The following is a 12717-nucleotide window of genomic DNA, read 5'->3' on the forward strand; positions in this document are numbered from 1 at the left end:
ATAATAGTAATCTAAAAAAATGTGAGTTCAATCCTAGGACACTGGGATTAATAAAAAGAGTTGCAACTATAACGAATTTGCTTATGCTTATAAAAGCTCCTTATATATACAATTTAATTACAGTCTCAAAGAATTCTATCAGTATGTTCCATCTAAATTATTCAAATGCATGAAATTCAATCTGAAATTCCATTATTTCCATAATTGGTTTCCAGTGGAATTTTAAAATTAACTGTGACATGATGGGCAGTGGGAATGTCATTCATCGTCAGGTCAAAGCATAGTTTATAATAAAATGGCAATGGTTATGAAGCCTGGCAAACTTCCTTGTTGTATTTTTTGTAAGCGTTTTTTACCCTGACCGTGTACAGACCACAATAGATTTTGAAAAGAGCTGGAGCAACTGACCAATAGAAACGTTTAAACAAAGAAAATTCGCTTTGACTTGTAGCCTTCAAAAGGTGATTCGGATTTCGGACGCTTGCATTTAGAGGTCGTGAAAAAATCGACACTTCATTTTACTTCAAAATTCTTGGTATAGTTTGATAGCCAGCTCTATAAGCCTTAATTTGATATAGGGGTTTAGGTATCTACAGTTTAAACCGGACGCGCTACATCGCTTGGACGCGAGACATCTCTAAAGGTATACGATAACCTTTTTAACAAGCTGGTGACACACCTCGGCGCATAAAATCGCCGATATTAAATTCGTAGGCATTCGCCAAAGTGTGCCCGTTCCCGCGAATTTCGACTCTCATCGCTGCGAATTGCCAATCAATCAGGATGGGCTATTTTCGCTATTTTATCAGATTACTTTTGAAAATGGTGGATAGCAGCGATAAGATGGAAACTGGGAACAAGCTTGAAGGGCCACATCGCCGCGATCGGCGAGAAAATCTGAAAAATCGCCAAGTTTGTCCGCATCAATCGGATTTTCGCTGGCGATCAAATTCGCCGCGATCGGGGAATTAAATCGCCTAGTGTGTCGCCGGCTTTTAAGCTCCCTGATAAATGGCCAGGCCCTTGTAATATTTTTCTTTCGCGTTTTTCCCGCGTCCGGCGCAATTTGTCCCTTTGCTGAGAGAGCCTGAGCACGACCATGGCAAATAAAGTAATTCCCAGAAGCCGTGGCCGACACGCGCTTGATAATGGCCACCACAAACACATCGTGGGTTATTCTAAGGCCTGTAAGCTGCCCACCTGAATATTCTTTGGCAGGCCATGAAGCTGAAGCGAAAGCCCTTGTGGGAATCAATATTTTTACCAGCTTTCTCGGGATTCTTGGCAACCTGCTGGTGTGTGTAGCAGTGTTTACAAGTCAAGGTATGACTTCAAGTTTCCATTATTTCATCTCAAGTCTCGCTGCAGCAGATCTAACCATTGCACTTGTTGATCAACCTCTTTTTGTTGTTTTGATTTTCGGCCGCATGAGCTCTGAATGCTTTCCTGCGGTTGACTTCGCCTTTCGTTTGGTCGGCAACTTCGCTTGTGCTGTCTCGTTGTTGACACTGGCTTTGATCGCGATTGATCGATGCTTGTTTGGTTCCCCCAGATTCACTCACTACAAGAACACAATGACTATGGGAAAGAAAATTGCCCTCGGCATTGTATGGGTATTGGCTGCTGTGTATTCTGCTTTGAGACTCTCTATCAACAAAGAGGTAACATCTTACCTCACAACGGCCGTGTTTGGACTTTGTTATGTGGACATGATCGTATGTTATGCGGTTGTCTACTATCACGTCTTCAAACAGCGACAGTTTCTGGCTCACTCGCGACTCCACAACACACGAACAGACACAGCAGAGGAAATCAAAGCTCAAACTGAGAAAAATGCTACAGAGAGGCGGTTTGCGCGTACTATAGTTATGGTTCTGTTTGTCTTTACAACGGGATGGTTCCTACTTTTCTATCTTCGATTAACACAGCCGGAAAAGAACTACGGGTTGATGTACAACACGGCGCGAACTGTAGCACTGTCGGCTTCAGCCATCAATCCAGCCCTCTACTGCTTCAACAATAAAGAATATCGTCGCGCTTTCAAGAGAATTTTATCAAGTTTTTTTCTTGGCTCTCTTAAAAACCGCAGGGGAAAATATGAAAGAATCAAATGACAGAGGAAATGCAACAGCGGAACTGAAATCTACCTTCACAAATGACGTAACCCAAAAATTTTAACGCTATTTTATATTTTATGCTGTTGTATTACATTTAGTGACAAAGCAACGGGAGGGGGTCCTAAACCTACACTCTCACCCCACCCCTACTTGGCAACATTTGGATCCCAGTGTAAAAGGGTTTTAATTCAATTCAAGAAATCCATATCCTGTTTTATATATTTATTGAATTTCAGTACCCTGTTTAATTTTGAACACCTTATTGCTTTGAGTGTTTTACAGATATACCTGAAAACCGGGCCCAAAATACCACTGTTGTCCTTCTAATAAATCAGGTTTCGTTATTTACCCTTGTCTCTTAAAGCATTAGACTTGTGGATTTCTGGATTTCATTGTGTTGAAAAACTAGGCTAAACCAGGTCACATTTTCTCAAACTGAAATGTCAACTCAGAGTAATTTACTATAAAGTAATCCTTTTTGTTTTCAGAGTGACAACAATGGTGTTCAGAGAGCAAAATAAGACCAGCTCAGGAATTTCTGAAAGCCAACAGCTGCTTTATAGTGTCCTACGCTCGTCACGTCGTCACGCTTGTCACGCATTTCTCCCCATGCTGGGTGGAGTGCGTGACGTCACGAGCCAAAGAACGCCTGGCATGCGTAGGAGGCTAACAGCAGCTCAGAAACTCGCCAAATAAGAGTCGATTTGCTGATAAAACATCAGCTTAAATTCATTGAGAATAGATCTAGCTGGGTTTGAGCTTGAAATATCTGTTGCAAAGGCAAAAAGAATGAACTGGGAAAACAGAAATGCCATTTTGACAATTTGCTCATTTTAGCTTATTTTCTGGGTGCTAAAGTCATAAATAGTTTTAATGAACATTTTACTTATGCTACTTTCAAGTGTATTTATCACTGGTTTAATTTACTTAATTGCTTTTATTTATTGATGTGTAATTGTTCACATTGTTGGTACTTATATGTGTATAGGTTCACTGCATCAGCCTGGGGCTGTCTCATTACAATGGACATTTTCAAATAAAGTATGTATCTAAGCATGTCACGGTGTGAAGTAAGCTTTAAAACTTTCATATATGCGAACTCTTCCGGATACGGAGCGAAAATTCCGACTTCCCCGAACGGAACACCAAATCTCCAGATAAAAACGACTTTTGATCTTTTCTCTACAGTCGACTAGATGTTTAACCCCAAAGTTTCCCAAAACTAAGTCCACAAAAGCATGCCTTCCCAATTCATTTCCTGGGGTTCGTAGTTTCATTTTCGCGTATCTTTCAACCAATCTGTTACAGACGGTTACAGAAACTTAAAGTCTACTTTCTGTATATAAGAACCGATTTTATTACATCACCTTCCATTTCAAAATGTATACACCAATAATACTAGTTGAAAAACAAATGATTCACTTTTCAGAATACGCTCGGGATCATGGGGTGATTGATGCACCATTGGATTGACTGAACCGTAACTCAAGGAGTACCTCAATGAACGTCATTAAATCTACTCCATTGCAGAGGATTCAAAAGAAATGGGAGACCAGTTAAATGAATCTTTTTCTTCCTCTGTGAGTACCAAAGCTTAGTACCTAAGGTTTAAGCTCTTGCCTCATTAGGGAGCTGAAGCACCGACGTTCGCGAGCCACGGAACGGACGGCAACCGGAAGTCGAATGTTTCCTTTTGTGACGTGGTTTTGCCCCCAAACACGGACAGGAAAAGCTCTTTGTTGATGAATGTGGCTTGACGTTACAAACGCGATGCCGTGAAAACGCTCCAAAAAGGAAAAAATTCAATTTCCGGTTGCCGTCCGTGGCCCAAAACGTCTGTGCTTAAGTTCCCTATTTTCTGAGCGATTGCTGACGTAATGCCTCATCGTAAAAGCGAGGGTGTGGTAAGTACAGGTCTTTCAGAGCTTGAACACAAACAATGACGGAAACCAACAAGACTAACGAAAGAGGTCTGAGCTACAACAATGGCTTCGGATTCATTGGCTTAAAGTGACCTAGACAACTCAGTAGAGGAGCTGGTGGTTCGAGTGAAAATGCGAAACGAGAGAGAGTTGAGACAGCAGTCGAAAGAGATGCACGTGAGAAGGGGGAGATTACCGAGCTACTGAAAAACTGAGTACGCCGACAGAGATTCTCCCTGATCCAAAAAACTGTAAAATAGTGGACTAAAGACGTGCCAAGACTTCCTCGTCTAATAAGTAAAGAGAATTATCTCGTGTTTGGAAGTTGTAACTTCTTCAACGAACGAGGACATGCACTATTTCAGGCAGCTAAAAGTTTATAAATATTTCAAAGATGACCACGTTTACTGAAGACATCAAATTTCGTGGAGTTGTAAATATCAACAACTCCTGACCACTACCTTTTTCAAGACAAACGTTTTCTTGCTTTTAGCCCAAATTTCGATGGCCAGCCCTTGGACCTGTCAGGCAATGGCCGTTTCAGGGTGGGAGATTTTGGTGGTGGCTTGGAAGTAATATATCAAACACGAGACACAGTGTTTCATCACATATCAAACACCGAGAAGAGAGTTGAAAATACGACGCGTAGCGGAGTATTCTTGACGAACTTCGAGGTTTTTGATATTGTATTCTCGAACTCATTAATAATTCATCAAGAGAAAACAAAGAAAATCACTACCGTGGTTTGGATATGTGATCCTAATTACCATAAAATTTTGCCAACTTTAGCCTTGAATTTCTCCAAGAATATTAATCATTTGAGAAGCCATATCAAACACTCGAAAGTTTGTTTCATCAGATATCCAAACACCTCGAAGTCGTTTAAACTACTTCTCAATGTTTGGATATCTGATGAAACGCTCTCCCTCGTGTTTGATATATTACATGAAACACTGTGACGAGTGTTTGACATAACTTCTCAAACAAACTGATTTTGAAGGGGAAATTAAGGATGCAAAAACGAGGAGTTTTTCATCAGATATCCAAACACGTCACGGTGCATGATTTCCTTTGTCTTTGGCTTTTGAATAATTAATGAGTTTGAGAAGGAAACATTAAAGATTAAAGCAATGTAGGGAGTTTCCACCTTGGTTTTGGCCCCTCAGCTCCTTTAAATATGAAGGCTGCATACTCGTGTTCCGGCCTCTAGTACCAAGTTTTTGCGAACAGGTCGTAACTTTCTGGTCCATTGCCGTCGAGAGGCAGCCTATTTAATGTCACTGGCTTTCCATTCGAGTTACAACTTTCCCTTTCCGACTTTGACACAATGGCACACAACAGACACAACAATACAGTAGATTCTCTAGCAACCTTTGTGTCATTGTAGATATTGAGTTATGGGATCACCTAGTTAAAGTGTTCCCAATCACCACTGAAATCAGTGGGTATAATAAAGGGAAATTGTGTAGGCGGGAGAAAAGTTGTAAGTCATCTCCCTTCATCGAAGAATGGTGGATTGTTCTCTCACCTTTCTAGATTTACTGCCAGTGTGCGTAGTTTGGGGAGCTTGGCTCCACTGCATTATAGGTACGCATAAAGGTATGATAAAATAGTAGAAACAACAATTGACATGCATCTCTACAATCCTAACCAATGTTTTTGTGGGACATATACGAAAATAGCGTTTGCAGTGTACATTTGTGTTCTGGAGATCTATAACCAATCATCACAAGTTTATTAGTACTGTCATTTGTTGAAGTCCCTCCTCACCCAAGCAAAGTTGAAAGCCACTGAAATCATTCGGACTGTACATAAACATTGCCACCTGTTATAGCATTTTGCATAACATAATTGAGATGGAAGGAACGTTTTGTGACACTCATCACGTTTCGTGAATCCAGCAACTTTTATTTTTAACAATACGTCATATACAAAGTACTGTCTTACCTGGAACGTGGCATCGAAGATCATAGCAATAGCTAAAGTTCACATAGCTGAAAAAGACACATCATTAAGTTCAGCGCACGTAAACGTGCTTAATAACATTACAAATTAGCTGTATGGCTAAGAAAAAACATTTAGCACACGCTCTAATGTCAACAAATTACTGTCAATGAAAAACGTTAATGAAATAACACATATCCATTTCAGTTAGTGTCACATTTACAGGAACACGAGTGGAACCTATGACCTTCCGGTGACTAGTTCGGATGCTCTGATATACAACTGAGCTGTAGGAGACTCGTAGGGGCTAGGCCATTAAGCTAGGTTCAGGTTATAAACATCCTCTTTACTGCCAGGATTTAAATGACGATGAGTGACAGTTCGGTGACGGCTCGCTTGGGTTCGTTAAAACAAACAAAATTGAAGTGACTTTGTATGTAGAAATGTTTTGGGCCATCGATATTTTCTAAGCTCAGTTTTCCGAGCAAAACAAATACAAAAGGAAGAAAATAAAACGCGATTTATGACTGAAGATCGTATAAATTGTTGTGAGATCTGAAGTAATTGATCGCTAAGAACATTGAGAAGTCATCTCACTTCACCGAAGAATGGCGAGCTGTTCTCTCGCCTTTCTAGATTTGCTGCTTATGTGCGTTTGGCTGCACTACATCAAAGGTACGTATAAAAGTACTATAAAATAATAGAAACAACAATAATGTACATGCAACTCTCCATTCACTTTAAACTGATCCTTACTATCGATTTGCACCGGCTTAGGTGAAACCGAGTCGAGTAGAGTATGACTAATGAAGTGTTTCAAGCATTCTTGTTTGTTCCCAAGGAAAACGCCAAAAATATTTTCCGATCCGGATTTTCTATTTATTGTGCAAGAAACATGACCAAATTGTTTTCTATGTATTTGATAGTAAATTTATCATGTTTTGATCTTTGACAAACCGTGACAATTTTTAAGCTTTCAAAAGGCACGCGTGGTTTTAAACGTGTTTTCCAAAGTCTCTCAACATACTTTTCTACCTTTTCAATTTGGCTTTCTCTTTCTCTAGCTGGTAAGCTACGCAGAGGCAGGCAGCTAGAGCAAGATGAATAATGTATTGCATCGCTCTTGCCATTCCACCCCACCCCAGTTTATTTTATGGAGGATTTAATCACAGGCACCCAACGATTGGCTTCGGTTCCAAAACAATTTACTCGGCTCGGAAATTCGGATTATTTAAATTGCCAGGAAAAAAAATAGCGTTTCCTTACCAATTCAGTGCTGTTTTCCTCACACGATGACTCGTAAAGCTCGACACACAATGAAAATTGTTTTATGAAGTCACTGTTGTTCAGGAATTGCAAGGCAAAGCATTCTCTATTTGCATGTATTAGGCAAACCGTTTCCGAAAAAAAAAAGAAAAAAAAAAAGGAAAGTCAAGTGCTCCGATGGAGCACTTGGTGCTATGGTTCCGTGCCGTTTGCTGTCAATTCACGGCGGAGGGGACAAACAGCTTTCAGCTGCATTGCAACGGTGATTTCGTTTTTTCAATTTAGGAAATACAGAGCGTACAATGACGTTTAGAAGAACGCGAAAAATTTTTCTGTGCTATATATTACGCAAAAACATGACTCAACCGTTCTCTGTGACTTAAAAATATTCTATGTTTCAATGTTTAAAAACAAAAAAGTGTTAGAAACCACGATCACGCGTGTGTTAAACTTGCTTAATAGAGACCGTGAACAAACATTTTAATTGTTTTTTGTTTTTTGTTTTTTTCGTATTTTCTTTTTGTCAAGCTATTCAGTGGTAGAAAACTTGGACATCTCCTCAATTCAAATGAGTAATTCATTCATAATTTATTGAATGAAATTCACGTATGCATTTGACTACTTAAAATGATAAATTTGGGTAGGTCCCAACCCGAAAAAATGCTGATGTATACTTAATATGGATTTTCCAGCATTTGCATTGCCTCAAAGCCTCCTCCTCAAAACGAATTAAACAAGGACCAGCGTTTACGCTTCAACTGAATCAGGGAAATTGCTTTCCTTGGTTAAAGATTAAAACGTATTGGCAAACTAAGCTCGTTACTTTCACTGGATCACTGAGAAAATTACTGAGAAAATGCAAGGGCCATGATGGCTTTCAGCTAAGGCAAACTGCAAAACATCATTGGATAGGAAAAGCGACATGTTCTTATTATTGCCACCTGTTATCATAACCGGATTTGAATATCAATGAGTGACAGTTTGGTGACGGTTCCTTTCTGTTAGTTAAAACAAACAAAGAACATCAAAACAAAGACAGCAATTAAAAATTAAGGTTACCCGGGACCTTCAGAGGTGTCCTCAGAGGTGTCTCGCGTCCAAGCGATGTAGCGCGTCCGGTTTAAACTGTAGATACCTCAACCCTTATATCAAATTAAAGCTTATAGAGCTGGCTATCCAACTAAACTACGAATTTTGAAGTAAAATGAATTGCCGAATTTTTAGCGCTGTTTTCTCGAATAAATTTTTTTCACTTGGAGGAGCCACTTCAAAGAGCTAAAACTCAAAAGGAATTTGTTCGTTTGCCTTCAAATTTGGACGGTAGCTAGTTTAACATATAAACAAAAAGGTGTCTGCGAATTTTTTGTTTCGAAATATTTTTTCTCCGAGAGTGATTTTTGTGCGATTACTCCACATTTTTTTCATCCTATTTCGAAAATGCTCTATAACTTTTCACTGCGATTGAATATGGCAAAACCCAGACACGTTTTTTCAGCGCTTTGGGTCAGGAAACTGAGGAGCAAATTAAATCAGCAAAAAACAAAATTCACTTAGACTTGTAGCTTTAAAAAGGTGATTCGGACGCTCGCAATTAGAGGTCGTGAAAAATTAGACAATTTATTTTATTTCAAAATTCTTGGTATTGTATGATAGTCAGCTCTATAAGCTTTAATTTGATATAGGGGTTTAGGTATCTACAGTTTAAATTGGACGCGCTACATCGCTTAAACGCGAGACACCTCTGAAGGTCCCGGGTAACCTTAAAATTTTAGTAAAAAAATTTAACATGTTAAAAATCTTCTTATTGTCTTACTTAATCTAGCTATTAGGTGAATGCAACGGGAGTTTGAGCATTTTAATCTAGCACAAGACCTTGAAAGTTCTGGCGATTTTCAGGCTTCTACACTCAGGACAGACTTCTGTATCCGTCCTAGAACATCTCTGCTACGCTTTGCTCCTAGTATTTCCCTAAAACTACTACTCAATCCCTTAGCAAATCAACCAAGTACATCAGTCCATTATAATGTTGATTTGAGTGATCTTGTAGCGCGGGTACTGCTCTTGATTTCCCATCGTAGTAGGGCGTACTTGCGGGTTTTCTCCTCGTTCTTCTGCTTGTGGTTCTCAATCCAAGGGCCGCTTACCTCCAGCAGGGTTACTGTCTTCCTCTCCTTATCTACAATCCTCGCGTCCACTCTGTTAGCTCACACCTCTGTGTTGTCTGCATATACTGGTACATCCCAATATGCCGTCACTTGATTATTTTGGTAGAGCGGCTTAGGTTGCGTGGAGGCCGTACCAAGGCGGAACGGCCTCTATCATTTGGTAGTCTTTCAGCAGCTCAAAGAAGAGTATTTTGAGTGCTCCGTTGTGTTTTGATACAAACTTCGTCTGTGCCAATGCACTGCAACTTGACAGCAGATGATCGATAGACTCCTGCGCCTTTCCACGCATCCTGCATCTGAATTCTGGTTCTTCGCTTGATTTGGTCTTCCTTGCGTTCTATAGTTTTGTTGTTGTTGTTGTTGTTGTTGTTGTTATTATTATTATTATTATTATTATTATTATTATTATTATTTAACACTTTATTAGTAGAAAAACAAACAACAAATACAGAAAGGTGATAAATATATCGGTATCTAAAAAAAAAAAAAAAGAAAAACGCTTCATAATTCTGCAGTTCATGCTAAGAATATCCATACAAAAACTTTTCGAAGACGTTGATCGATCAATAATATATACAAAGTTAAAAATCTTCAAAAAAAAATAAATAAAAACCAACAACAAATGGAAAGCTACCAAGAAAAGTAAGAAAAACTAAGAAATCAACTTATGTCCTCAAAGTTTTTAACGAATATTTGCATGTTCTTTCTCCTTTCTCGATGTCAAAGTCATTATTATTATTATTATTATTATTATTATTATTATTATTCAGTTATTATTATTATTATTATTATTATTAATATTATTATTATTATTTTCAGGTGACTGTGGAGAGCTTCGACGGATTAAGTTTTATCCATCAGACTACGGCCGTTATCTTAAGGGTCACGTAGTTTTAAATCGTTCTATCGGAATGCACAGACAATGCGAAGAGCAATGTCTTCTTGAGAGTGATTGTGTCTCAGTCAACATTGGTCCACCAAGTAACGATAAATTTATTTGCGAATTAAGTAACTCAGACCACGTGCAGCATCCACAAGACTTAAAACTACGCCGCGACTGGACATACAAAGCAATAGAGGTATGAGCAACAAATAGAGCGGTTTCCAATAGAGTATCGTAAAACCAAAACCAAACTAATTACTTTAGCCAATTGCAACAGATGTAAACAACACGACGAGCCAATCAGAATTCAAAGCAAATACATGTAACTGGCGCCAAGGGCGGGAAAACGCGTGCTGTGAAAATACGATTGGTTTTGGTTTTGCTTTTCATTGGTTGAGAAAGTGCCGCGAGTTTTGTTAACCAATCACAGAGCGTAGTAATGCAAACCAAAGCAAACGCGAAATTACTTTCGACACTCAATTGAAAACCACTCTAAGTTAGTAAAGTAATCCTGGTTATATATGAAAATGATGAAGTGACAATGATTATTACCATAGTGAACGCGGTTTTGGTAACGAGTTAATGGTGAAATTCTCATAACATTTACATATTTATTCTTGTCGACACACTCCTGTCACAGAGTATTTTCTATAAAAATCTTTTTACCTGTTGATAACGTGGAACCTTTGTCTTTTCTATCGGAAAGTCATATTGTTTCAATTGTTATTTTACAATGGTTATTAAAAGTTAAAAGTTAATCTTCCTTTTATTACATTTATGAGTAAATAAGTGGATTTTTCCGGCCCAATAAACAAGATATAGTTCCAGGAAGTAGAAACTTAAGAGGTCGGACACAGGGCAACATACTGTACCAAAGACGTCATCGGTTGGTTTCATCCAGTTGGACTGCTGATGTTGACATCATAATTATATAATAATAATAATAATAATAATAATAATAATAATAATAATAATAATAATAATAATAATAATAATAATAATAATAATAATAATAATGTAAAAATAATAAAGACTTTATTAACAGCATTTCCACAAAGTGGCTCTTCATCTGTTAATATCTAACTACTAAGACAAACTTAAGAAAGGCTGAGTTAAAATGAATAACAAATTATGAATATACTTCCTCCATAAATCATTCTGGTTCAGCCGCGTCACAGAATGTGTTTCTTTCTTTTCAGAATCTTTGCGCCAGTAATCCTTGTGTGAGCAATGGAAAATGCCTTATGGGATTTACCAACAAGAAATACCTGTGTGTTTGCAAGATTGGCTTTACAGGAGAAAACTGTGAAAACGGTAATACAATCCAAATGTTTTATTAACAACATTTTTCTATCAGCTGTAGGCATACGTGAATCTTTAAATGTAAATACTCGATAAGGCGAATCATTTAAGCTTTTTCATTTTATTGAAATAGAACCTGCCATTTTATATGATAATTCAATGGTAATCACGGGACTGTGATGTTTGTTAAGAACTATGATAGCACCATTAAGGTTACTGATAGGTTTCACGGGTGTCTTCAGCCGGGAACTCTTGCGTACGCGCGTTTCTTTCGAAGAAACCACGAAAAACTACATATCATTGTAAAGCTTATTAATTTAAACATTAAACTCTGCATCCCTTTCGTGTTTCAACAATTACCTAAAACAGCTTTTTTCAGTGAAAAAGATTATTATTCCGTTTTCCTTATCAGTAACCTTAAGAGCTATCTTTATACAAAGTTCACCTTCCTTTATCACTAATTAGCTCATGCTTTTAATTCTATTTCCATAATCTTCTCGTATTATTCAGATATCGATGAATGCAACACTGGTAGCCATAACTGCAACGAGCATGCAACGTGTATAAATACCGATGGACAGTTTAATTGCAGCTGCAAGCCAGGATACATCGGTGACGGACGTGTCTGTTCAGGTACATTTTTTTCAAATATTTTTAAAAGCAGTTGATTTTCGTCTGTGGCTCATCATTTCATTTGTGCTTGCATCGACGTTTTTATTCTTTATAAATCAATGAATGCAGCAGTGGGGACCATAAGTGAAAATTTTAATATCAAATGTCAAATACTTATAAAGACAGTCGATTTTCCCTCATCTGTATAAAGGCAGCTCATTTTCATCCTTATTAGGTCATTTTATTTCTAGTCGCTTTACTCTTTTGTTATTCATGTGTTGGTAAATGCAGACACAACTTTTAATTTATTAGGCAACTCCACTTAGTACTGTTATAATCACGAGTGAAACGATAACAAATAGGCAGCGATAATCGTATAGTTAGGTATTTGTACAGTAAAACCGATTGGGTTGTTATTTGTAGTCTAATTAAAAAAACTGGTTTTCTAACGCGCGCGCGTTAATTTTGTTCTACTTTCCCCCCCTAATTTTCTTTGATACTGACTC

At 38.1% G+C, this 12717-nt stretch overlaps 3 protein-coding genes across 3 annotated transcripts in view; all 3 read left to right on the forward strand.

The window, feature by feature from the left end:
• Positions 1–129: 129 nt before the first annotated feature.
• On the forward strand, positions 130–3175 carry LOC146477971 (melanocortin receptor 3-like). The gene has a single exon (XM_085112674.1). The coding sequence runs from the start codon at positions 1149–1151 to the stop codon at positions 2112–2114; it is 966 nt and encodes a 321-aa protein (XP_084968800.1). The 5' UTR covers positions 130–1148; the 3' UTR covers positions 2115–3175.
• A 3365-nt stretch (positions 3176–6540) lies between these two features.
• The window catches only part of LOC146477972 (uncharacterized), a 12525-nt gene continuing 6348 nt past the window's right edge, over positions 6541–12717 (forward strand). The window contains exons 1-3 of the mRNA XM_085112664.1: positions 6541–6658; positions 10234–10493; positions 11497–11611. Coding sequence (XP_084968790.1) covers positions 6592–6658; positions 10234–10493; positions 11497–11611 — 442 coding nt within the window. The 5' untranslated portion in view covers positions 6541–6591. The remainder of the gene's footprint in view (positions 6659–10233; positions 10494–11496; positions 11612–12717) is intronic.
• LOC146477973 (zinc metalloproteinase nas-39-like) overlaps positions 11795–12717 on the forward strand; it is a 5301-nt gene continuing 4378 nt past the window's right edge. The window contains exons 1-2 of the mRNA XM_085112496.1: positions 11795–11855; positions 12110–12232. Of these exons, the coding sequence (XP_084968622.1) occupies positions 11795–11855; positions 12110–12232 (184 nt within the window). The remainder of the gene's footprint in view (positions 11856–12109; positions 12233–12717) is intronic.

This window comes from Pavona decussata, unplaced genomic scaffold (assembly GCF_977016875.1).
Source record: "Pavona decussata unplaced genomic scaffold, jaPavDecu1.1 SCAFFOLD_67, whole genome shotgun sequence".
NCBI classification, from domain to species: Eukaryota; Metazoa; Cnidaria; class Anthozoa; order Scleractinia; family Agariciidae; genus Pavona; species Pavona decussata.